Source organism: Prionailurus viverrinus, chromosome D4 (genome assembly GCF_022837055.1).
Source record: "Prionailurus viverrinus isolate Anna chromosome D4, UM_Priviv_1.0, whole genome shotgun sequence".
NCBI lineage: Eukaryota > Metazoa > Chordata > Mammalia > Carnivora > Felidae > Prionailurus > Prionailurus viverrinus.
The window spans coordinates 88836195-88861583 of record NC_062573.1 but is presented as its reverse complement, the minus strand read 5'-3'; the positions used below and the strand labels follow the sequence as shown (position 1 = coordinate 88861583).

Below are 25389 nucleotides of genomic sequence, written 5' to 3'. Positions count from 1 at the left end.
ATAACTTATCACCCCACCCCCAGAAAAGGATCTTCTCTCCTGAGGCAAATGGTTTCTCCTATTCTCTGGGGCTCTAGCCAGAAATGTACAACATCTTAGACCCCCTGCCCTCCCAGGGACCCACTCTCTAGATCCGTCCAATGCACCTCGGCCATTGGATGTCACTCCCTAAATAGACCTCAAGGCTGAACACTTTATTCCATCCCCCACCCCCAGCCAGGCTAATCCAGCCACTGCCCTCTCTGAGCCGCCTTCTCTCCTGACTTGCTGCTCATCGACTTTGCTCCGCCAGGGCTGTTGTCCCCTCCGGTGCTGTAGCGACCGCCTAGGCGTGCCGTGTCCAACACAGAGACCCCTCCATGCAAATGCCACTGAGCACGTGAAAGGTCGCCAGATCCCAAAGAGATTTGAAGGTGTGTACAAAATAAAAAGAACGAAAAATATCTCATTCCTATTTTTCAAAAGGTAATTGCATATCGAACTGGTAATACTTTGGATGTAAAGTTTCACTACCTTAATTTTTTTTAATGCTTTATTTATTTCTGAGAGAGAGAGAGAGCAGGCGCGGGGGAGGACCGGGGGACAGAAGATCCAAAGTAGAGCGGACTCCACTCTGACAGCAGTAAGCCGGATGCGGGGCTCGAACTCACGAACCACGAGATCATGACCTGAGCCACAGTTGGACGCTCAGCCAACTGCGCCACCCGGGAGCCCCTCGGTGTCTTAACTTTTAAGTGCCTACCAGAAACTTAAAAGTTGCACATGATGGGGGCGCCTGGGTGGCGCAGTCGGTTAAGCGTCCGACTTCAGCCAGGTCATGATCTCGCGGTCCATGAGTTCGAGCCCCGCGTCGGGCTCAGGGCGGATGGCTCGGAGCCTGGAGCCTGTTTCCGATTCTGTGTCTCCCTCTCTCTCTGCCCCTCGCCCGTTCATGCTCTGTCTCTCTCTGTCCCAAAAATAAATAAACGTTGAAAAAGTTGCACATGATGGGCAGTGCTACTTGATGTCCCTTCAGGTCTCCACGTAAACATCACCTCTGTGGAGCCTTCTTGGCTCCCCTGGGTGAACTCCAGCCCCCCTGGTCCTTGGGGTTGCGGGCACTTTATTTGATAAAGAGGTGTGTCCGGGGAAATCCTTTCCTTTCCACAGGCCTCGGGTGGTTTGGGGGTGCAAATGGGGAGGGTGCCCAGCGCAGTGTCAGCTGCAGGGGGTGGGGGTGCTGAAATTTGACCCAGTGGAAGGGGGATCCGGGAGGAGGAGGGGTCCCACTGAACCTCCAGCGTGGAACGTAACACTCTCCCCCCGAGCCTGGTCCTGTCCCTCAAGCACCATGTGGCTTTTAGCAGATCACTTCCTATCTCATAAGCTAATCTGGTCTTCTCATGGGGGGGGTGAGTTTATGATGATCAAAAATGCTTTGCACAAGCACAGGACGCAGAGTTAATACCTTCAACCTATTAAGAACTTGCTGGGGCGCCTGGGTGGCTCAGTCGGTTAAGCCTCCCACTTCGGCTCAGGTCATGGTCTCGCAGTTTGTGAGTTCGAGCCCCCGCTTCGGGCTCTGTGCTGACAGCTCAGAGCCCGGAGCCTGCTTCGGATTCTGTGTGTGTGTCTGTGTGTGTGTGTGTGTGTGTGTGTGTGTGTGTGTGTCTGCCCCTCCCCTGCTCACATTGTGTCTCTGTCTCTGTCTTAAAAATAAATAAACATAAAAAAAAAAACTTTCTAAGCCACCAAGAAAAAGATGAGCCCTCATTAGAAAGTTGGGGAAAGAACCCGGTTAGACAACACGAAAGCAAATGCAAGTGGCCAGTCCACAGGAAAGCTGTCCCTTACAAGCCATCAAAGAAGCACAATACAAATCGGCCAAGACAAACAAACAAACAAAAAGTTAATAATCATACCCAGTGTTGGCAAAGGAGCCAGAAAAATGGGCATCCGGACATCGCCAAGCAGGGTGCAAGTTGGTACGTCCTGTTAAAGAACACTTTGACAATAAATATCCATATTCTCTGACTCAGCACTTCCATTTCTAGGAAATTATCCTCAGCCACCAATTAGAGATCTGTACAAATGTCAAGCCTCAAAGATGTGACTGCAGCAGCGTCTATAATAACGACAGTAAAAAAACGGAAGTCATCTGCATATCCCAAAGGAGGGGTTCACCTACCAAACCGTGGACTTCTATGCCATATTATAGCATGGCTGGAAAGCTATTCACATGGTGTAGATCTGTTTACAGCACACACACACACACACACACACACATTTCAAAAACTTATAGGATGATCCCAACTATGTGAGGGGGGGAAAAAAAAAACGTATGTACGTCATTGAGTATTTTAATTAAGTAGTTTTTAACATATTTTTCTCCAGTAAAAAAGAATTGTTAAATGTATGTAATTCAGTGCCTCCTAAAACACCAGTCTGTGCAGAATATGTGTCCCACGGGAAGAGGAGGGTTCCCCTGCTTGTGGGGAATCGCCATGCTATAAACCCCCTCCCTCCGGAAGTCAAGGTGTATGTTAGTACCATAAAGGCTCTGAGAAGTCCTGCAGGGAAGGAATCTATTCTATTGAAGTATTTTCTAAACTTATTTGGCCAGCACACCTTTTTGTCCCCTCCCCCCTTAACTCTCATTAGCATTTGAAAAATTGGTGTCCTGTGGAATAAATAACCACGAGGAACCCACTGCTTTATGGGTCCGACCCCCCTGGGAGAAATGATGGGGAGAGCATGCCCTCAAGGTAAGTGGGGCAACACTGAGCCTCCATGAGGGTTAGACGGATGGAGGTAAAGCAGTCAACCTTCAGAAGGTGTGTTCACAGGGTGGGCGTGGCTAGAGAGAGCCCACCCACCGGAGCTCCATAACCTTGCACTGGGCTCAACTGAGCGGATCCGCCCTGTCCCTACAACATGCTTCATGCCCATACGGTGGCTGCTGGAGCACTGTGTCGGGAGGAGTCGAGGCAAGCTCGGGCGTGGCTGGAGAGAGTGGCATGAACCCTCGTGCTGTGGGTCACAGTCACGGGAGGAAGGGTCAGCCTGGGCCGAGAGCCTCCCGATGTTCCTTCGAGAGAATTCTCTGGTCTGACCCGCCCATCTTGCCTGCCCAGGAGCTGCTGCATCATTAGTCCTAAGTAAATGACTACCCACTCAGGGAAAATGGCAGTCGGAGAGGACCAGGGGACTCTGGGCTCAGAGAGGAAGGACCATCCACCCGTGTCAGAGGGCCCTCTGGCCAGCCTCGTGTTTTAGGGGCCTGGGGAAGGGGCCAATCACTTCCTCTCCGTTGAGGGAAGCAGTTGGCACAGCCCCGAAGCCACTTACTGGTGATGTGGCCTGAGGCGAGTTGCTTAAACTCCTTAAGCCTTAGTTTCCACATCTGGAAAATGGGCGTAACAAAGATACCACCTCCCCCACAAAGCCATTATCGGAATCAAGTGTGGGGAGGCCTAGGTGGCTCAGTCTGTTAAGCGTCCAACTTCAGCTCGGGTCATGATCGTGCGCCTCGTGGGTTCGAGCCCCGCGTCCGGCTCCATGCTGGCGGTGCAGAGCCTGCTTGGGATTCTCTCTCTCTCTCTCTCTGCCCCTCCTCTGCTGGCACGTTCAGGCGTGCCCGCTCTCCCTCTCAAAACAAAACAAGAATTTTAAAAGTTTTGACAGAAGAATCAAGTCAGTACTTTGCACTACTCAGTAAAGATCGGCTGTTGTTACTGATGACTAATATTTTATTTTAATAATATCCACACTGTTATTGACAAAGGGGGGAAAGCAATGCTTTAATGGAACCATCTGTGGAAAGCACGGAAACCAGCAGCCCGCGTGCTGGTCCCGCCGGTGGGACCCGGGCTCAGGCATGTGGCCTTTCTGGGCCTCGGTGTCCTCATGTGTAAGCGGGGACCGCGGTGCCCCGGGTCGGAGCCGCTTTCTCTGGTGGCAGGAGGCGTGGAACAGCTGAGCGGGCACATTCGGAACAAGAAACAGGTGCCGAGCCCATCTGGCCTGGGGGTAAAGGCCTCCCCCCTCGGTTCTCTCGGATGCCCCGGCCCGGAAGAGAGAGGAGGTCTCTTCACTCCGGGAGTTCGTGGCCATCCTGCCGAAGGACAACCCCTAACAGGCAGACTGTTCCGGGCCTCACAGTCTCTCTGCCCCGCGAGCCCGGGGGCACGTACCCTCTCTGAACTTCACCTTCCCCACTGCGGCCTTCGGCGAGGCTCTCAAAGTGAGGCTCTTCCTACAAGTGGACGGCTGGCCACCCGTCGCCTGCTGTCTCAGCGTGGGCCAATTCGAAGGACAGGAGACAAGCCAGGGCACCCGAGGGTAAGGGCACCCCTGGGAGGGAACAGAGACCAAAGCAGCTGAGGGCAGCAGAAGGGGCAATGTGTGCGCACACAGAAGCGTCAGGGGACTGGGGGGCAGGTCCCCCGATCTCCAGGATGTGGGACCCGCCGGCAAAAACGAGGAAAAACAGTGTCTTCAAGCAGCCATCAGCTCGGGTCCCCGCCTCCCCCTCTGCGGCCCTGTCTGTGCTCGAAGTGCAGTCCTGAGAGAGACTGTCTGGGCTGTGCCGGGGTCTCGGGCCCACACCGGAAGTGGGGTGGGAAATTCCCCCAGGAACCGGGTGCTTTTTCCAGAAGGATGGGGAGTGACTGTTGGGGCGTTGGGGTGGGATCCGATAAAACACCCGGGCACTTTCTCTGTCTGCAGACAGCCTCCCCGGCGCCTCCTGCCCCAGCCTGGGTCTCGTGTTCCCTCCAGCACCTGCCCACCAGACCGACTGGTGAGTCACAGGGCCCGGTTCTGGGACAGAGGGTCTGATTGGCCCATGAGAGTCAGGTGTTCGCCCCGGTCCAACGAGCCCTGGCCAACGAGGAGCAAGTCACATACTCAGGGCTTCCGAGGTCTGCCCTCAGGAAAGGGGAACTGGGTTGACCCGCCAAATATCACCAACCACACAATTCGAGAAGCCTCCACGTGCCCCCCTTCCAGATGGCAGAGAGGAGATGCCACCTCCCGTGGCTTCTGCCAGATGCAGGGTGAAGGCTCCGGGAATCAGCGGGCTCCCCCAGGGTCAAGCTCGGAGACGATCAGAGCAAGGGGTGGGGGGGCGGGGGCGGAGGAGCAGCCCTTCTGGAGGCCCAAGGCCAGAAGCCCATCACCACCCTCAATGCCAGGGAGCTGCCTGCCACTTGGCCTGTCCCCAGGGCATCAGCGAGATGCCTGTTGGTTTCTGAGCCGGGCCCAGCCCCTCCTCATCCCAGGGGGTGCCGGGGCCAGGGAACAGGATATGGGCTCCCCTGGGCAGATCCAAGGGGTGGCTCCTCAAAGAGCCCCCGATGGCCTCTGGGGGCCTGGTCCCCCACACATCAGTTACCCCTGAGCCAACGCAGGGGCCCCAGGAAGGCTGGACCACACGCACCCTGTTGGGCCCAGCCCAGACGGGAAGCTCAGACAACAGCGATAAATGGGTCGGGGGTGACCCCCCCAGCCCCTCACCTCCTCATTGGCCATGACATGAAGTCCATCCGTCGTCCCCTTGAGGTCAGCCACATACAGAATCCCATAATGCCCAGGTCCACTAACTTCCGGTGCAGACCTAGACAGCTGTTGTCACCCGCTGGACCTCAGTTTCCCTATCTGTACAGCGCGGGGCTGTGAGGTTCCTTCCAGCTGGGCCACTGGGTGCTGTAACGGTTCTGGGTCGGGGTCCAGTCTCGAAGGGTCAGAACTGACCGGGATGGAAGCAGGACACCTTCCTTCCCTTGCAGTCCCTCAGCTTCTCTTGCTTTCAGACTTGAACTTGGTAAAGAGCAGGTCCCCGGGTAACCACCACAGCCACCACTCACCGGCACCCTCGCAGGGTGCCTGGCGGCGGGCCGAGGGCTTCTCGTGCCATCAGCCCCGGAGCTCTCGCAGGATCCTGTGAATTAAGCAGTGAGGCCCGGAGAGGCTGAGCGGCCGAGCCTGGGCCACACAGCTGCTGACCGGCCCTAGGGATTCAAGTCAGGCTTGTCTGACCCGCAGCCTGGGAGCTCACTCTGTAGCACAGAAACATCCCGGAATCTGGCTACGGAGAGACGTGCGCTCTGCTGAGCCCCACGCTTAGTTTGTGTTACTCCGGTTTCCCAGCTGGCAGAAGGCAGGGGGTCCGCACGATCCGGGGCTACCAAGGACTTACTGCTGTGTAGATGAGTGAGCCCTGGGGGAGCTGGGGGTGGGGACTGCTCTTGGCCTCCTGAAGTTTTGCAGGTGGGGCCCGACAGCCCCCTTCCCGGGGTCCAGCAAACAGGATAACCATCACCCGCAGTGGATCTTTAAAGCCCTCGTTCTCGGTGGCCTCGGGACGTCAGGAATATCCTGACATGCTGACGGTGGGCACCCCGTCGCCCCCACCCCACCCCCAGCCCAGGGAAGTCCGTGCCAAGCACAGGATTCCCGCCCTCTAACGACCCGCCCGCTGCGGGGGCTCAGACTGGGCCTTCCCGTGGGTCTCGGGAATGTTGTCGATGAGGACATGGGAAAAGCTCCACCTGTAGGCGGGAGGCACAGGGCTGAGTTTGGGGGTGGAGTTCCCGAAACGTCTTTCCTGGACTCACAGCCCCCATCTCCCTGGGGCTTCCCGCCCCAGCCACTTTTGCTCCTGGCTCCCCTTGAAGGAAGCCCACCAACGCCGAGCAGCCCGCCCGGGTGCCCTTCGGTGACCCTCACGGGCCGGGGAAGAGACGCAAGACACGCGCGGAGGGAGGGGCAGGTGCAACTTGGGCTCCTTGCACGTGAACTCATGGCCTGGGGGAGGCCAAGCCCCACCCCACCCTGCCCCTTCCGGGTTGTCTCCGCCTGGTCTCTGAGGCTGCGGGTGGGGAAGCCCTATAATAACTAGGCCCTTTACTGCCCGAGTGGCCCCCGATTCGCCTGCTCTGCGGCAAGGTCACGGTCCCCAGCCAGCCCCTCCGGAGGAGTAAACACCGCCTTGTTAATAACTCTGAATGACCCTGGTGCAGAAACCTCTGGATGATCCGCGTTAAGAGTAGTTCCTAGGGGCCTGGAGAGGCTCATTACGTGGTGGTCAAACCCGGCTGGGAGTCAGCGAGGCCACCCACTGACGGGTTTGATGAGGCCGTGACAGTGAAAAGGCAGGAGCCACAGCCAGGGGCCCCACGGGTAAGGAGCGGGGCAAAGGAGCCTGCGGTGAATTCCAGATGGGGTAAATGAGCTTTGTCTCAAAAGCAATGACATCAGTTGTTCCCAGACTCGGCCCTGGAAGGTTCGTGTCTTCCGGACTGGTGAGTGGAAAGGACTCAGCCCGGGGGACAGCACGCCTGGGCTCCAGGTCCGAGCACTTGCTGTGTGGCCGTGGGCCGATCATCTGCCCCCTGGGGCCTCGCCTTGGATGGGGGGGAGCAGCGAGGGAGGACGAGCTAATTCGGCGGCAGGGCCCATTCGGCCCCTCTCATGCTCCGTGTGGGTCGGGGGTGAGGGCCCCCCCCCCCCCGACGGGCTGATGACATCCACCCCCGGCCACCTGCCTTCCGGGTATTGATGATGAATGAATGTCATTAGCAGACCCTCAGGAAAGACACCGTACAAATGATCCATTCCTCTCCATGACAGCCTTTCCACCTCCTTTGCTAATTACCTCCTTCTCTTCTTTCAGAATTCTGCCCTAGCATTTCCGGGCAGTCTTCTGGGACTTTCCAGGGCAACCTGTGCCTTGTGAGTCTCTTCTGTCCAGCGCTTTGTAGTAACAGAAAACCTACCTAAACGAATGCAAAAGAGAACTTTATTGACTCGTGTCACTCAGCTGACTCGTGTAACTCAGGAGTCCAGCAGTCTCTGCTTTCAGGCAAGGCTCGATCCAGGCTTCAGCTATGATAGGAACTGGGTTTCCTTTCCCCACGTCTGGCTCTGCTTCCTCAGCACAGGGGCCATTCTAAGGGCATCCTGGTAAAAGTGACCCATGTCCTCCTCACCCTGCCCACCACGACCCTAAGATGATGCCTCATGGTCTCAGATGGCTGGAAGGAGGTCATGGGTCTAGTCTCCAATCAAGGTAGTGGGGCAGGGAGACAAGGGATATATACTGATCCGTTTAAACCAATCAGGGCTCAAGTCTAAAGCCAGGAATGTGGGGTCAGTCTCGCCCAACCCAGAATCCTGAGAAAGGAGGAGTCCAGTCTGGGATAAAGAAGTGGGGATAGGAGCCAGAGAGGCAGCCAAGAGATGTCCCCCCACATCGCTCCTTGGTGCTATAGTTCCCAGGGTGCCCGTCACGGTGCCGTCTGACCCCGTCCGTTCCCTGTTAAAGCTTCCTAGTGCCTTCCTACTGCCCTTGGGGTAAGTCCAAGCTCCAGCAGAGAGCGGCCTACTGCGGTCAAGCCACGCCTGCTTTTCTGGTCTCACCTCTTGGCTCCCTACTTCCCACTCATGGTTCCAGCTCTACTGGATTTGTCCAAATAGGCCAGGCTCTCTCTCATCACGGGCCTTAGCACATGCTGTTCCCCCTGCCTGAACACCTGTCCACCACCACGGGCTTCATGGAGGTAATTCATTCTACACAGGATGGTACTTCCTCCCTGAAGCTCTGCTTGACCTAGCCGGGGTTGGGGACCCAGGCTCTGTGTCGCCAGACACCTCTCAGCTTGGATCATTGGTTTTTTTTTTTTTTTTTTTAATATTTATTTTCAGAGAGAGAGAGCATGAGCAGGGGGAGGGGCAGAGAGAATCCCAAAGAGCCTGAGACTTGGTGCTCGATCCCTCAAACGGTGAGATCGTGACCTAAGCCAAAATCAAGAGTTGGATGCTTGGGGCACCTGAGTGGCTCAGTTGGTTAAGCGTCCGACTTCGGCTTAGGTCACGATCTCTCGGTTCATGAGTTCGAGCCCCACGTTGGGCTCTGTGCTAACAGCTCAGAGCCTTGAGCTTGCTTCTGATTCTATGTCTCCCTGTCTCTCTGCCCCTGCCCAGCTCGTGCCCTCTCTCTCAAAAATAAACGTTAAAAAAAAAAAAAAAAGAGTTAGATGCTTAACCAGTTGAGCCATCCAGGCAGGAGCCCCCACTGTATTTTTTTAAAGTTTATTTATTTATTTAGAGAGAGAGAATGAAAGTGTCCAGAAGGGACAGAGAGAGAGAGAGAGAGAGAGAGAGAGAGAGAGAGAATGAATCCCAAGCAGGCTCCGCACTGTCAGTGCTGAGCCTAACGCAGGACTTGAACCCAGGAACCATGAATCATGACCTGAGCAGAAATCAAGAGTTGGATGCTCAACCAACTGAGCCACCCAGGTGCCCCCCATTGTATTTTTTAATAGCTTTTGTGAGATATAAATCACATACAATTCATCCATGTCAAGTGTACATTTAATGGTTTTTAGTAAATTCATAGAGTTGCACAAGTGTCACAATTTTAGGGCATTTTCATCACTTTCCAAAAGAAACCTTGTACTCTTCAGCAGTTACCCCTCACAACCCCCTCTCCCTGGCAACCACTAACCTGTTTTCTGTCTCAGGGGCACCTGGGTGCCTCAGTCAGTTAAGCGTCTGACTCTTGGTTTCAGCCCAGGTCATCTCATCGTTCATGGGTTCGAGCACCACATCGGGCTCTGTGCTGACAGCACAGAATCTACTTGGGCTTCTCGCTCTCCCTCTTTCTCTACGCCCCTCCCGTTTATGATCTCTCTCTCTCTCAAAAATAACTAAACTAGGGGTGCCTGGGTGGCTCAGTTGGTTAAGCATCCAACTTCAGCTTCGTGATCTCACAATCTGTGAGTTTGAGCCCTGCATCGGGCTCTGTGCTGATGGCTCAGAGCCTGGAGCCCGCTTTGGAGTCTGTGTCTCCCTCTCTCTCTGCCCCGCCCCTCTCTCAAAAACAAAACATTAAAAAATAAACTAACCCCCACCCCTCCATATTTTCTATCTCTACAGACTTAGAGATATATATTATATAAATGGAATCATACAGGAGGTGGCCTTTTGCGTCTGGCTTGTTTCTGCTTCGTATAATGCTATCAGGGCTCATCCAAGTTGTAGCAGATGTCACGTCTTCATTCCTTTTTATGGATGAATAATACAATCCTTTGGGTAGACTGCTTCTTTTTATCCACTCATCAGTGATGGACATTTGGGCGATTTCTACTTTCTGGCTGCTAGGAATCATCCTGCTCTGGACAACTGTACAGAAGTTTCTGGGTGGACATCTGTTTTCATTTCTCTTGACTGTGTACCCAGGAGTGGAATCGTCACACGGTGACTATGCTTAATCTTTTGAGGAACTGTCAGATTTTTCCAGAGCATGTTATGTCCCCATCAGCCATGGATGAGAGCTCCAACTTCTCCACATCCTCCCCAGTACTTGTTCTTATGTCTTTTTTTTTTTTTAAATAGCCACACCAGTGGGTGTGAGTCAGTGTCTCACTAATTTTGACTTACATTTCCCTGGTGAGTAATGATGTGGAGCATCTTTTCTTGTGCTTGCCGGCCGCCAATTCAGATGCCGAGACCATCTGGTGGGGAAAGGACGGTTCTTCCAACCAGCAGTGCTGGGAAAAGTGGATCTCCACATGCAAAAGAGTGAAGTTGGGCCTTTGTCTCACACTACATGCAAAAATTAGCTGAAAACGAATCAAAGACCTAACCCGGGAGCCGAAACTATAAAACTCTTAGAAGAAAACGTAGAGGAAAAGCTTCATGACGGATTTGGCGGTGATTTCTTGTATATGACGTCAACAGTGCACGCAATTTAAGAAAAAACAAATAGATTAGGCTTCATCAAAATTTAAAACTTTTGCGCATCGAAGAAACTACCGAAAATGAATGGCAACCCACAGAGTGGGAGAAAATATTTGCAAATTCTGTATCTGATAAGGGATTAATAACCAGAATACATAAAGAACTCTTACAACTCAACGGTAATAAAAAATCCAGTTCAAGGGCGCCCAGGTGACTCAGTCGGTTAAGTGTCCAACTCTTGATCTTAGCTCAGGTCTTGATCTCAGGGTCGTGAGTTCAAGCCTTGTGTTGGGCTCCACGGTGGGCGTGAAGCCTACTTAAAAAATTTTTTTTAATTAATTAAAAAATGGGCAAAGGCACGACATCATGCTGAGTGAAACATGCCAGTCACAACACGACAGACACTGTAGAGTTCTATTTATAGGAGGTACCCCTAGTTGTCAAATTCATATAGCCAAAACCTGGAATGGTGGTTTCCAGGGTTTGGGGGGGGGGGGGGGCGGGGCAAAAATGGAGAGTTGTTGATTAATGGGTGTAGAGTATCAGTTTTGCAAGATGAAAAGTTCTAGAGATTGGTTGTACAACAATGCAAATGTACTGAACACTACTGAATTCCACAGTAAAAAATAGTTAAGATAGTAAATTTTATGTTATGGGTATTTTGCCATAAGTAAAGTCAAACTGAACTAAAGTAAAAATGGGCCAAGAATTTGAATATTCATGTGTCTGAAGAAGATATACAGATGGCCAATAAGCATGCAAAAAGATATGCAACCTCAAGGGGCACCTGGGTGACTCAATCGGTTGAGCGCCCGACTTCAGCTCAGGTCATGATCTCACAGTTTGTAGGTTTGAGCCCTGTGTCGGGCTCTGTGCTGACAGCTCAAAGCCTGGAGCCTGCTTCGGAGTCTGTGTCTCCCTCTCTCTCTGCCCCTCCCCTGCTCATGCTCTGGCTCTCTCTCTCTCTCTCAAAAATAAACATTAAAAAAAGAGAGAGAGAGAGAGTGTGTGGTACTGACATAAGTAGAGATATATAAAGTTCAATGTAATAGAATTGAAGTCCAAAAAAGACTCACACGTTCATGGTCAATTCATATTTGGCAAGGATGCCAAAACAATTCAATGGGGAAAGAATCATCTTTTTATTCAACCAACGGTGCAGGGATAACTGGACATCCACATGCAGAAAGTAAGTATGTAGCCCTACCTCACACCATATACTAAAATTACCTCAAAATGGATCATACACGTAAAACTATAAAACTCTAAGAAGGAAGTGACTAAGCTTTCACTACCTTGTATTTAGGCAAGGTTTTTTAGATATGACACTGAAGCATAAGCAATAAAAGAAAATAGATAAACTGGACTTGATCAAAATTAAAGCTTATGTGCTTCAAGGACATATCAACAAAGTGCAAGGACAACCCGATTATTTGGAAATCACGGATGTGATAAGGGTCAAATTTCTAGAATACGTAAAGATACGTTACAACTCAATAAAAGGATAACCCATTTTAAAAATGGGCAACAGGGGGGAGCCTGGGTGGCACCGTTGGTTGAGTATCTGACTTTGGCTCAGGTCATGATCCCCCAGTTTGTGAGTGTGAGCCCTGCATCCGTCTCTCTGCTGTCGGCACACTTGAGATCCAATTTGGATCCTCTGTCTCCCTCTCACTGCTCCTCCTCTACCCCCACTGTCCCTTTCAAAAATAAACCTTTTTTTTTTTTTTTAATGGGCAAAAGACCTGAAAAGGCATTTCACTTAGCGTCACATTCAGGGTTCATCCATGTTGTAACATGTACGAGAATTTCATTCCTTTTGAAGGCTGAGTAATATCCCATTGTATGTATAGACCACATTGTTTATTCATCCATCCACCGATGGACACTTGGATCGCTTCCCCTTTTTGGTGTGAATTATGCTGTTGTGAACATGAGCGTACAGATATCTATCCGAGTCTCTGCTTTCAGTTCTTTTGGGTCTATATACCCAGAAGTGGAATTGCTGGATAATATGGTAGTTTTGTGTTTAATTTTTTGAGGAACCGCCATAACCATTTTCCATAGCGGGTGCACCATTTTATAATCCCCCCAGGAGTTAGTGCACAAGGGTTGCAATTTCTCCACAAGCGGACTTTGCCAACACTTGTTACTATTTTTTATCGTAGACATCCTAATGGCTGTGATTTGGTATCATTGTGGTTTTGATTTGCATATCGCTAATGACCAGTGAGGTTGAACATCTTTTTTTTTCAAATTTTTTAATGTTTATTTTTGAGAGACAGAGAGCGGCGGAGGGGCAGAGAGAGAGGGAGACACAGAATTTAAAGCAGCTCCAGGCTCTGAGCTGTCAGCACAGAGCCTGACGCGAGGCTTGAACTCACGAGCCGTGAGATCATGACCTGAGCTGAAGTCAGATGCTCAACTGACTGAGCCACCCAGGTGCCCCAACAATATTGTCTTCTGATCCACGAATATAGACGGCTTTGCATGTATTTGGATCTCCTTGAATTTCTTTCAATGTTTCAGTTTTCAGAGTTTTAAGTTTTGCACTTCTGTTAAATGTATTCCTAAGTATTTTACTCTCTCCAATGCTACAATAAAAGGAACTGTTTTTTAATGACTCTTTTCCTTTCCCTCCCTCCCTCCTTTCCTCCCTCCCTCCCTCTCTTTCTTTGAGGGAGAGAAAGCGCGCGCACGCATGTGAGCAGGGGAGAGGCAGGGAGAGAGAGAATTTCAAGCAGGCTCCACACCGTGAGTGTGGAGCCCAACATGGGGCTCAAACCCATGAACTGTGTGATCATGACCTGAGCTGAAACCGAGAATCAGATGCTCAACTGGCTGGGCCATCCAGGTGCCCATGTCAATGGAACAGTTTTTTTTTAATTTTTTTTTTTTAACGTTTATTTATTTTTGAGAGAGAGAGAGACAGAGCATGAACGGGGGAGGGCCAGAGAGAGAGGGAGACACAGAATCTGAAACAGGCTCCAGGCTCTGAGCTGTCAGCACAGAGTCCGACGCGGGGCTCAAAGTCACGGACCGTGAGATCATGACCTGAGCCGAAGTCGGACGCTCAACCGACTGAGCCCCCCAGGCACCCCAATGGAACGGTTTTAATTTCACGTTGGGGTTGTTCGCTACAAGTGTATAGAAATGTGGTTAACTTTTTTATATTGGTCTTGTATCCTCCTCGCTGGCTTGTGTCTGTCTCTCTGCTGAACCAGTAGGCGGGCACTTTTTAAAAGGTGGCTGGGCTGTGGCATGGCACAGGGCTGGCAGCCAAGTGGGGCCAGACTGGAGGCCAGGCCTCCAGCTGGAAGGCAGCGGCTGGTGGTGTAATCCGGGGGCGGGTGAGGGGGCCCTGCGGGGGCAGTGGGGAGACAAGTGGATGCAGGAATGGGTTGGGGGATAGGGAAGGGCCAAGGGTCAGGCCCGGGTTTTGGGCCTGGACTGAGGAAGAGGTGTGGCAATTTCATTTGGAACATGCGGCCATGAGGTGCCTTTAAAACAGCCCTGGAGACAGCAGGACAAGCCACCAGGGGCTCAGAGCAGCTCCAGGCTGGAGACAACCTCCTGGGCGCCGGAGAGCGGGAGCGCGGAGGAGACGGCCAGGAGGAGCTCGGGGACAGGCTGAGGACCCCAGAGTGCTGTGGGCGCCCAGCTGGAGGGAGAAGGGAACCGGCAGGAGGTCGAACCTGGCAGGTGCACAGGGAGCCGAGGGTGCATCTCAAGAGGGGAGGAGTCCTACCTTTCACGGGCTGCTGAAGTCGCTGCAGAGAATAGCGGAGTCCCAAGGGGTTGTAGGTGACTTAGGCCAGTGGAAACGGGCCTGCGGGGAGTTGGGAGAACTGGAAGGTGAGGCACGCCTGAGCGGTTTGGCCTTCGAGCTGGAGACGCGTTTTGGGTGGAGAGACTTCAGCCTGAGCTGTGCTGCAGACTGGAAGGGGCCTGTCCCAACGGACAGGGAGGAAGTGGGGGGGGGGGGGGGGGCTCCCGGCGCGGCCCACGCTTCTCCCCGTGGGTGTCCTGCAAACAGCGGTGTGGGGAGAACGACTCTCAGCCCCAAGTGTCGTTCACGCTGCTCTCGGTGCACAGCCTGGGAGCCTCGGACTCCGTCCCTGCACATCCGTTCTAGTGAGCGGATTCCTCGTTCCATGAAGGTCAGCGTCCCCCCGTATAAGGCACGGTCCTGAGCAGGTCACCCCAGCCCCCTGAACTCGGCTTCCTGGCAGGCGGGGGCGGGCGGGTGGGTGCGAGCGGGTGCCCCGGGGGGCTCTGCGAATTCTCAGGAGCGCCCCAGCGCGTGCGTGTGACGCCAGGAGAAGCAGGTCTGCAGGAGGGAAGTCCGCACTTTCCTTACACCTGTTACCTGCCTCACCGTTCCGCGGCTGGAGGGCGTGTGCGGCTATCCATCCGAGGGCCCGACCGACTCCCCGAGAACAGGTCACCCACCGGCAGCTGCAGCGGGGAGGCGGCCCACCTGGGCCCTGGGAGGGCTTCGCCAGGGTCCCGGGCCCGGGAGGCAGCGAGGAGGCTCTTGACTTAGCCTGCTCCGCGGCTCATCAGAACAGGGCCTTCCTGAGCCGAGCCCAGGTCCCGAGCTGCAGGCTCTGCGACTTCCGGCCTAGACGGCTGCTTTTCCAACCGGGAAAGCCCCAGCCTGGCTGCCGGGGAGGAGGAAGCCGATGTTGACCAGCTGACGGCTGTCAGTCCCTGCCGGTACCCCTCCGTGCTCACCGCCGCGGCCCCACCGGCAGGCCCGGGCCCGGGGCGCTCTGGCTGCTGACTGCACCTGCAGCCGGGGCTGTGTGCGAGAGCTGCTCCTACACGTGGCGGAGGCAGGTCTCCAGGAGGGAGCTGGCTGGCTTGCCGTGGTGGTTCTCAACGTGTGATCTGGGACCGGCGGAGGCAGCCTCACCTGGGAGCTTGCCAGCAGTTACTTCTCAGGTCCCACGGGAGACTCTGCCCCCCGCCCTCCTCCCCACCCCGGGACTCTGATGCTTGCTCATGCATGAGAAGCCTGGATTAGGTGGTCCCTAAGGTCCTTGCCACGCCTCCCCTCGGCTGCCCCTTCCCGGCTGGCCCCGGCATCGCTCATCCCTGAGAGTCTTGCCCGATTCCTGGGATCCCCATCAGAGGCCCATTCTACTGCTCATCCCGCTGTTGGTGAGCCAAGCCCCCCAGGGGATCAGGAACGAGAGCGGGGAGGGAAGCGTGACCGCTAACTGGAAAACCGAGGCCAATGACACTGATTCTGAGGCCCCTGTCTCTGTCTCGGCAGAGGTGAATGAGGACCACTCTCACGTTCCTGTAAACAGAAACCAACAGAGCCATTACTGGGCCGAGCCCTCGACGTGATCCTCACCACCCCCAACGAGGCCGGAGCCAGGAGGCGTGGGGAGGGGGCACAGCCTTCTCTGGCCCCAATTCTTGTGGCTTTAAAGCCAGGGCACTGGATGGATAAATCACAACACAGTGTGCCTCATGGAGAAGCCGGACACGAAGGACGGACGGACGCACCCCGTTCACACGAAGCTCCAGGACAGGCAAAGCCGTGGTGTGGCAGTGGCCGAGACGAGGCGCTTCCGGCCGAGAAGGGGCACAAGGGAACGTTCCATCCCGATTACGGCGGAGGCCAGAGAAGTGTCACTTCCCAGAGAAGTGTCACACTTGTCAAAATCCCCCCAACCATACGCTTGAAGGGTGGATTTTACTCTAAGTCACGCCTCCACGTAGAACATTTGTGGTTAACTAAGGGCACGACTTCTACAAAAACGCCTTGGGTCTCAACTCTTGGATTTCCGGGATTCTGCCGTGGGATAACTTGTGCGGGGAAGGGCCAACCGGAGGCCGTCGCGGTGAGGGCTCTGCCCCCAGGCTGCGCGGTCCCCTCCCCTCCAGCGGCAGCAGCCGCAGGTGCCGATTTGGAAGGCGCTCACGGCGCCCCGTGGAGGCAGGGGCATCCGGGAAACCACAAGGGATTTCTAGTCTGTTCCGAAACCGAGCCCCTGGGGTTGCAGTCACATGTCTGCGTCTCACCACAGCCGCTGGGTCTGCTGAGGCGCATGGAACTTCTCTTGGTAGGAGTCACTGTTGGCAGTGCGAGCAGGTGGGAGGCAGTTAACTATATTAATGAACAAGAATCCCAAAAAATGATGATGAGAGGAAGGGGGAGGAAGAGAGACAGCAGCCAGGAGTCGGCGACTCCCTCCAGGATTACAAACGTACCTTTCCGTCAGAGAATCTTTATTGTACTATGTTTGCATCACAGCAAGAGAATCCATCCCAGACGTCACCCTGATTGGAAGCCCCACCCGTTACATGTTTACATAAATACTTTTCCGTGATCAGCAGTGTTAAAAAAAAAAAAAAAATACTGCAAACTCCTGCATCCCAATCTAACCTGAAAAGCAAATGATATTTACAGACATTTTGTCCCCCAAATGAAACTTACTCCTGGACTGGATGTGTCTGACTTCTTTGGAGGTCACGTGACCAGGCAAATCCAAATTACGGTGGGCAAAAGCTGCTTAGGGCGTCAAGAACCGCCCCCACGTGGACAAGATTTGGGGATCCTTTTGTATTAAGTGTCTTAAATGCTAAGAAGGTTGACTCTCTGCCCCGCCCCCCGCCCGTCTGACTTGGCTGTCCACCGCAAAACCTCAAGGCTTGCCTCGAAATCAGCTTACTGTTTTGGAAGCGAGTTAGCTTTTCTGTCTCACTTTGACCCTTGCTGACTTTGTCCAGCACTCCTCCTTCCCAGAGGGCCTGCCTGCAGACTTCCTGCCCCCAGAATTCCAACAGTCCCCGGTGCAGCCCGACCAGATCCCTGCTCCCTGAACGCCTGGTCCCTCTCTGCCAGCCTGCTTCCCTCACACGGTACCTCAGGGGATGTACATGTCCCACGCCCTAGCAGAGAACCACCGAGAGGCATTTTTCAAGCACAAACCCCACAGCGGGGCACAGCTGCAACGCCAGGCTGTAAGAGGAGGGCCCTGCGGACCCTGGCGTGGTCAGTACGCCAGTCAGGAACCACATTCCAGGCGTGCCAAGTATTAGCATCAACTCAGGCGGGTCTCTTTTAAAGACTTCCAGCCCAAGACACCCTGGAGAAACCTGGAGTAAAGAGTGATCTTTTGGAACATATGGTACGTTCCAGATGAATACCTTCCCGACAGACCAAGAAGGAGCAAGTCGAAGCCTAACGTCTTTCGTGCGGAAGCTACTCGTTTACGGAATCCTGAACAGGAGGAACAGGCAGGAGGCCAGGGGCGCCGTGCACTCAGCACACCCTCAGTCTGTGAGAAGGCCGGGGCAGGTCAGGGGGAAGCAAAGCGGGGAGCATGGAGTGTGGGAATGGGCCGAGGAGGGGGCTGGGGTCTGCCTCCCGTGGAATTCGGCGCCTTGTGAGCAGGAGCCGTAACTGGTTCCGCTGTTCCACGGGCGCTATGGAGCGGGACCAACCACGTCATCGGACCGTCAAACGCGCTAAGGACCTTCCTCGGAGAAGATGCCACAGAATGTGGGAGACGGCCAGAACGCCACTCGCAGTTCAAACAGGCATCTTTCACGCTCTTGTTGGTCCGTAAGGACTGGCTGCTGGTAACAGACTCCTCAGCATTAAATAAGAACGCCTTTGAGTGCAGGGATCCAAAGCATAAAACACAGCATAGTACCTACGCTCTGGACAAAATTCTCCTTAGCTCAGGAAGTACATCCTTCACACAGCTACTGGGAGCAAATGCTGCAATGCACCAAAGCCTTCGGCCCGTATTCCCAGACGGAGCCTCCGTGGAATTGATAGCCGTGGGCTGAGGCGGGAGGAAGAGAGGTGTGGGGAGGAGGGGGAGGGGGAGGGGGAGGCGGAGGGGGAGGAAGGAGGGCAGCTGTGGAACAGGACGGAGCAGATATCCCGATGAGATCGTAAGGCAGGCGCAGAAATCTCGCCTCGACAGGCGCTCGGAGCAGACTTACGACGAGACCGCGCTGCTGGGGCTGGCTGGCCGGCTGTGTCCGGGCGAAAGCAAACCAAACCTGGATATTTTACTCCAAAGTGGTTTCTTGGAAGAAAACGGAACGGACTCGGGCTATGACCTGAGAAACCAGTTTTTACACTAGAGGAAGCACCTCCTAAGGGGAGAATGGGCCTCCGATTCACCCGAGTTGCATTCGGCAGGTTCAAGTGCGCTGCTACTGAAATTAAAGCAGCAAGGAACCGACGAGGAGGCTGGTGGAGTCCCCGGCCACTGTTAAGAGCCAGGACTAAGAGATCGATGACTGTTCTTATCGTCGAAGTAGTAGCTTTCTAGCAAAACGCACACACCTCATCGGAGGAAGACAGACCCCCTTACTTCCTGACCTTCCGCGGCCTGCCGCACTTCCCGTCCACAGCAGAGCTCTCAAAGGAGGCACGGGTAGCAGGCGTAGGCAGAAACAGGCAGCTGGAGCACAAAACAAAGCCATAAATACTGCCGATCCCTCCACGACGTGCACCCAGTCCCTCCCGCCCGATCCCTGGAATACCGAAGGGCTTAACCGCTGTAGCCCCGCGTCCCTGGGAGCCCGCGTAGCCGTGAATACCGGGCTGCTGGAGGGGCCGGCGCACCTGCCTGGCTTGGAACCCATCGGTCGGTCCCCTTCCCTCGGGGGCAGAGCTGAACGCTGGCCACAGCTACTCCGTGACGGACAAAGAGAGGATATTTTTACAGGACAGGATGGAGGGCACAAATAACTTGTAAAAATGTGGGAGAACCAGTTTTCCCCATCTTGGGCGGGGGTTTTGATTCTTCTGGATCCCTGGCCTCACTTCACACCTGCCAGTCACAACACGGGCTGCGGGCAGACGACCCACTTGTTAGCCTTTATTCCTAAATCACTGCCTTATCTCGCCTGCACCGTCCGGTTCCGGAGGGGTCAGGTGGTCACATGCGGCCACTCAGCTGCGGTGTGCGCGAGCCGAGAGGCACACGTGTCGCACAGAGAAGCCCAACGCGCTGGCTCACGCCCGCCGTGGTGGCTGAGGCTCGGGCTCTGCCAGAGGAAGGCGGGCGCCACGGCCGGTTCCGGGACGGCCGTGAGGCCGGCGGTGCCCACGGCCGCTCTCCTCCTCCCTCACTCCCTCACTGCTTCGCTTCCATGGGGACCCTTCCAGGGGGAAGCTTTCGTTGCACTTTTGGGTCCTGCCAAGAAGTCTACGGCCTGCTCTAGAACATCTGCTCGCAGGACAAACAGCGGATGCGTCCCTCAGAGGGAAGTGCCTACGGGGGTTTGGGCCACAGCACAAGACACATTTCAGAAGCGCTGGAACCGTGTTTATGCCACGAAAGCAAAGTCTTAATGTTCCCGTCCTCCCTGCAACTTCCTTCTGTCCTGTAGCCCCAACCTGACTACAGAGACAGAAAGAAAAGGAGGGAGGGAGGGAGGGAGGGAGGGAGGGAGGGAGGAAGGAAGGAAAACAGAAAAGGTCCCTTAAGTAAATACTTTGGGCAGATTTCTTCACTCCTGAAGGTGGGGAGACACATGGCCCCTTCCCTATAATCTGTGGCAGGGTCAGCAGCGGCAGCGGCCCGGGAAGGAGCCTCCTTGCACCACAGGCCTGGTCACGACAGAACTTCGAGCAGGAAGAGCCTCACAGACCACAGAGGGGACTAAGGTGAGCACGTGAAAACTCTCCCGCCCCTTCATCCGGAAGAGAAAGCGGCCCAGGAGACGGAAAACAACCGCTTTCTGAGGACTCTGCTCAGGTGCCCAAGCCTGGGATCCTGAGTGCCACCCCCAAATCCTGCGGCTTCTGATGGACTCCTCCAAGCCAGGGGTGAGAAAACCACCCCGGGAGACGGCCGCTGTCCACCCCCGAGAGGCCCAGGCAGGCAAGGGGTCCCGGTACCCTGGGAGCATTCCCGACGAGGCCGCGTTTCAGCCTCCCGCCCCAGGCCCGTGCGACCAAAACCACGTTGGGAAATTATTGCCAAGCCCTCCTTCCCTGCGTCACAGCGGACGTTCCGAGCTTGGCCCGTTATCCAAATGACTTCGCCACCAGCTGCACCACCGGTCCCCCCAGGAAGCGGCTACCTGCGTCCATCTCTAGGCTCTGGGAGTTGGGAGGGGCCCTCTGAGGGGTCTGAGGAAGAACTCGCCATCGCCATCGCCAGTCCCTGAGGGTAAAGGTCTGCTCAACCACACCCGCTCTCTTCGCATGCACGCTCCGGGGATACAGGCACGAGTCTGTTCCGTTCCTGTTAGAAAGCCTACCCGGTTTACAGCAAAAGCTTTTTAATGATGATGACTTAGTTGTACTTAAGTACTTGCTTAAACGCTACGTTTTCTGCCCCCAGCTGCTCCTTAAGGAAGATTCCTCCCCATGTCTCCCCGGGTTCTGAGGACACGAGACAGACGCGAACACAAGCACAGAGGGAAGCGAGGTGGCCCTGCTCTGGGCGGTCAGAGGAGCCAGCTGTTTGAGGAAACCCTACTGGAAGATGCTTTTTGAGCTGAAAAATACATTTCTGCCCACCCATCAGACAACACTAAATACCCTTCAATCAAGAAAAGCACTTCCTACCACGGTCCCAGAGCCGTGACTCTAACAGTGACACTCAGCCCTCAGATGACAGAGCCCCTTTGGGAAGACGACCACCGGGCCTCTAGAGCTGCTGGTTCCTGGTCACTTTCAGAATCTGGGATCAAGGTCTGGGGCGACACTCTGGGCCAGGAATCCTGGGGCAGGCTCCGTATAACTAAATTGGGCTTGGGCTTTGCTTTCTAAAATAACCTAACTTCATTCCTTTTTGTCCCCCAAAGCTGCGACGATATGTTCTCTTTCCCTTCTCTGTCCCTGTATCCTCAGCCCCTGCTCAGCCCCTGCGACCCTGCTCCCGAGCCGTGACCAGCTCTGGCCTCGCACCGCCGCCCCCCTGCCCCCTCCCCCAAGGTCTCTACCGTGACACACCTGGGGCGTGACTACCTATTTCCGGAGAGTTCCCAGTGAAAAAAAGAAAGAAATATAAATTAAAAACAGAGTCTTCCTTTTATCCTCCCCCTGGCTACACTGCCCCCGCCCCCAACCATTCCCACCTGAAGGAGATTTCTAGCTGCCTATAACCAGCCACAGGTCCAGTTTCCATAGAAGAGAGTAAAAAATTAGGTTTCCGTGGCGCTTTGTTCCCGGCCACGTGCTCTGTGGTGTCACCGTCGGGAGGTGCCGACCGCCCCCGCTCACCACTAGGACTATTAATAAATTAAATGTTCTCTTCGACAGTCCCCGCCGCCAGGCTGCTCCATCACGCGGTGCCTTCCCAGTCGCCTGGGGTCTCCACTGACCCATTGGTCACCTTCTTGACTTTCTTCATATTCTCCATCACCCCTGACGTCGTCACTCTGAATGAGGAGAACAAAAAAAAATTGGGAAAATCTCAGTCTTGGAGCAAAAGGCCATCGTCACCACAGCACAGCCGAGTGGTTTACGTGCGTCGGCTCTAGAAACAGACCGGCCTGGGTTTGGGTCCTGACCCCGTTCCGGGCTAGCTGTGTGACCTCTGCCAAGTCATCTGACCTCCCTGTTCTCAAGTACAATAAACGACTCACGCTTCTCAGAACCGTCATCAGAGAAAGACGAGAGTCTCCAAAGCACCCAATCAATGCACACCAGCCGTTATTACTACGGTCAATGACGGCCTCTCTCCTTCTCTCTCCCTGTCGCGGCCTCCACGAGTTTTTATGTTGCAGATCTACACGGATGACGAGAGCAATGTCTGTATCAGAACTTTGCGAACACAGAGCTCATCATACCGGCCACGTGGATCCTTTCTGAGTCACGAGACACAACCACGGGTGCAGAGGAACCTTCTGGCCCAAAGGTTCTTTGGCCGTCAGAGATGGGGAACCGGCGGCTGCCTACAAACCTGGGGGGCCAGGCTGCGCGGCTATCAACAAGCACGTGGCTCTGCTTCCACGCTGTGACCCCAGGACAGGGGCCTTATCTCTGCCGGTGCCTAGAGGCGAGCAGGCGCCAGGGAGCCGTGCCGAATGCATAGGTCAGACTCGCAAGAACATCAGCTTCGGGAGCGCGACGAGCCAAGCACAGCGGCCCTTTCCAGGGAGTGGGTCACAGCATCTCTCGAGAAGGTGGGGTCAACGACAGGACAACCCCCCGCCTCACAGTCTGTGAGCTGGACAGGTTCTAATGCTCTCTGGACCCAGGAAGGGGCCGGGCGGCTTCGTAGCAGGAGACATCACACAGAGACACGGCTCCACGTGGCAGGCACAGCTCAGAGGGGTCACGGGGCAGTGAAACCACTCGAAGTCTGTCAGACCGATACATGGCATGACACGTTTGTCCAAACCCACGGGATACACACCACCAGGAGAGAACCCGGAGGTAAGTAACAGACTCTGGGTGACGACGACACGTCAGGCTTAAGTTCATCGAGTATCACAAATGTACCTACCACTCCGGAGGGGGATGCTGGTAACATAGGATACGTGTGTGGGGCAAGGAGCACGTAGGAAACCTCTGGAAGCTAAAGCAACTAGGGGAACTCTAGAAGACAACAAGGCACCTATGTGCCCAGACCAACGAGAATTTCCCAGTGAGTAAAATAAATTTAGGGGCGCCTGGGTGGCGCAGTCGGTTAAGCGTCCGACTTCAGCCAGGTCACGATCTCGCAGTCCGTGAGTTCGAGCCCCGCGTCAGGCTCTGGGCTGATGGCTCGGAGCCTGGAGCCTGTTTCCGAGTCTGTGTCTCCCTCTCTCTCTGCCCCTCCCCCGTTCATGCTCTGTCTCGCTCTGTCCCAAAAATAAATAAACGTTGAAAAAAAAATTTAAAAAAAAAAAAAAATAAATAAATAAATTCAGTCGACTCAGTCTGTCCAAGGACTCTCATCCCCACCCCCGTCCACCAGCTACCAAATCCTCTCACCTACAAATGGTAACTCGGTGGCCCTATAACGTGACATATCTAGAGTCGGTCCAGCTGGAGCTAAAGGCAAATAAATGATTTTACGGGGGAAGGGAAAATTTCCACCCTTTTCCACCCTTCATTCCTGCCACCATGTTGCTGCTGTGACCAAGCCTCAAAGCCATCCAGTCATCCCCAGGGTTGGGACTTTTCTCAGACAAGAGTCCCTCAGACTCACGGGTTGGCTGTACTTCTGGCAAAGTCAGGACAAGGTGGGCCGCCAAGACGCAGACCTCGGGGGAACTGGGGGGTTCCCGTGGAGGCGGTCAGTGAGTGTATATGCGGCCCCCGGACACAGGAAACCGGCTCACTTGGCCACGTGACCCAGCGTCGCTTCCCGTCGGGCAGGGAGGCAGGGCATGGCTCTCCCCGGCGACAGGCGCGCGCACGCACGGCTGCTCAAGGGACCGGCTGTCTCTGGTTGGGACGGACGGGGGGAGTGGCTGCAGGCCCAGGGGAACCAGAGGCTTTCCACACCCAGCACGGCCTTTCCAAACACGGGAGGTCTGACAAGAAACGCAGCCTCGTGTCTCCCAGAGCTGCTCGAGGACACAGCAGCCGCGTGGGGCTATGGCCCTGGCTGCAGAGAGAGCACAGCCCGTTCGCGGGACCCGAGTGGGGCTCGGGCTGCGGCCTGGGACACACACCTGCCCCCTGTCTTTCCCTCATCAGATGCAGCTTTCTGGCTGGTGAACCAGCCGAGAAAACCCTTGCTCTGCCGTGCGGGCCGGAGGAAGGCGGGGCCGCTGGGGTAAGCCGGGGCGGGGGGAGGAGACACGACATCGGGTCCCCGAGAAGTGGCCACTCACTCCAGGTGGGCTGAGAAGAGGTAGGTGCTGGGGTCAACCGCCACATTCTGCTGGTGGTGACCGGGTGGACGGCTGTGCCGCTGAGGCCCTTAAGGGATGCAGGGGCGCAAGCCTGGGTGATGGGGGGCGGACGGCCAGAGGCACGTGGCTGGAGCCGGGGACTGGGGAGTGGTCAGTGGGGAGACGGCCGAGGCGACCCTGGGCTCGGGTGCGCCCACCCGCCGAGAAGAGGGCAAAGGCCCCGAGGCCGGAGGAATCGGGGTGTGCGCCGGCACAGGGGGAACGAAAGCAGGTAGCGGGGCGGCGGGCGGAAGGTCAAGACAGCGGATGGCAGTGACGCCGGCGGGCCTCCGTGTCCTGTCGCGCAGCAAACCGCTGGGAAGCAAGAAGGACATCTGGTGCCCAGGTGCGGCAGGCGAGACTGGCCGGCCCCCGCCGACTGGGGCTCAGACGCTGCGGCAGGAGAAAGCAGGCGCCCGAAAGCCCCGCACGCAGGGACGGGACGTGAGGCTCCGGCCACCTCGGGGCTCCGCGGCCACCTCCCGGAGGGTCCCGCCTTGAACGCAAATGCCGAAGGGGGGACAACGGCAGAAAAGCCACCAGGTGACCGGCCCCCGGAGCAGCACCCGCAGCACAGCCGGCAGAGCTCGGCGACGCGGTGCACGGCGTGGAGAGGCCCCTCCGAGCTCAGGTCAGGCAACGGGCAGCAGTGACTTCCAGCCCCAACAGCAGCTCTGGGAAGGCAGGCTCAGCCTCCGGGGCTGCCGCGCGGCCGTCACCTTTCACTTCCCAAACGGAGACAGTGAGGTCGGGAGAGGGCGGGCTCTGTCCTTCTCACCTCTGCTCACTCTTTCTCTGCCTCACTAGCTCCTCGTCACCCTTGCTCTGGGCTCCGGGCGCACC

At 55.4% G+C, this 25389-nt stretch overlaps 1 protein-coding gene across 1 annotated transcript in view; it reads right to left on the bottom strand.

Annotated features, from left to right (window-relative positions):
* Nucleotides 1-16947: 16947 nt before the first annotated feature.
* Nucleotides 16948-25389, bottom strand: part of GPR107 (G protein-coupled receptor 107) — a 68705-nt gene continuing 60263 nt past the window's right edge. The window contains exon 18 of the mRNA XM_047829306.1: nt 16948-22098. Coding sequence (XP_047685262.1) covers nt 22002-22098 — 97 coding nt within the window. The 3' untranslated portion in view covers nt 16948-22001. The remainder of the gene's footprint in view (nt 22099-25389) is intronic.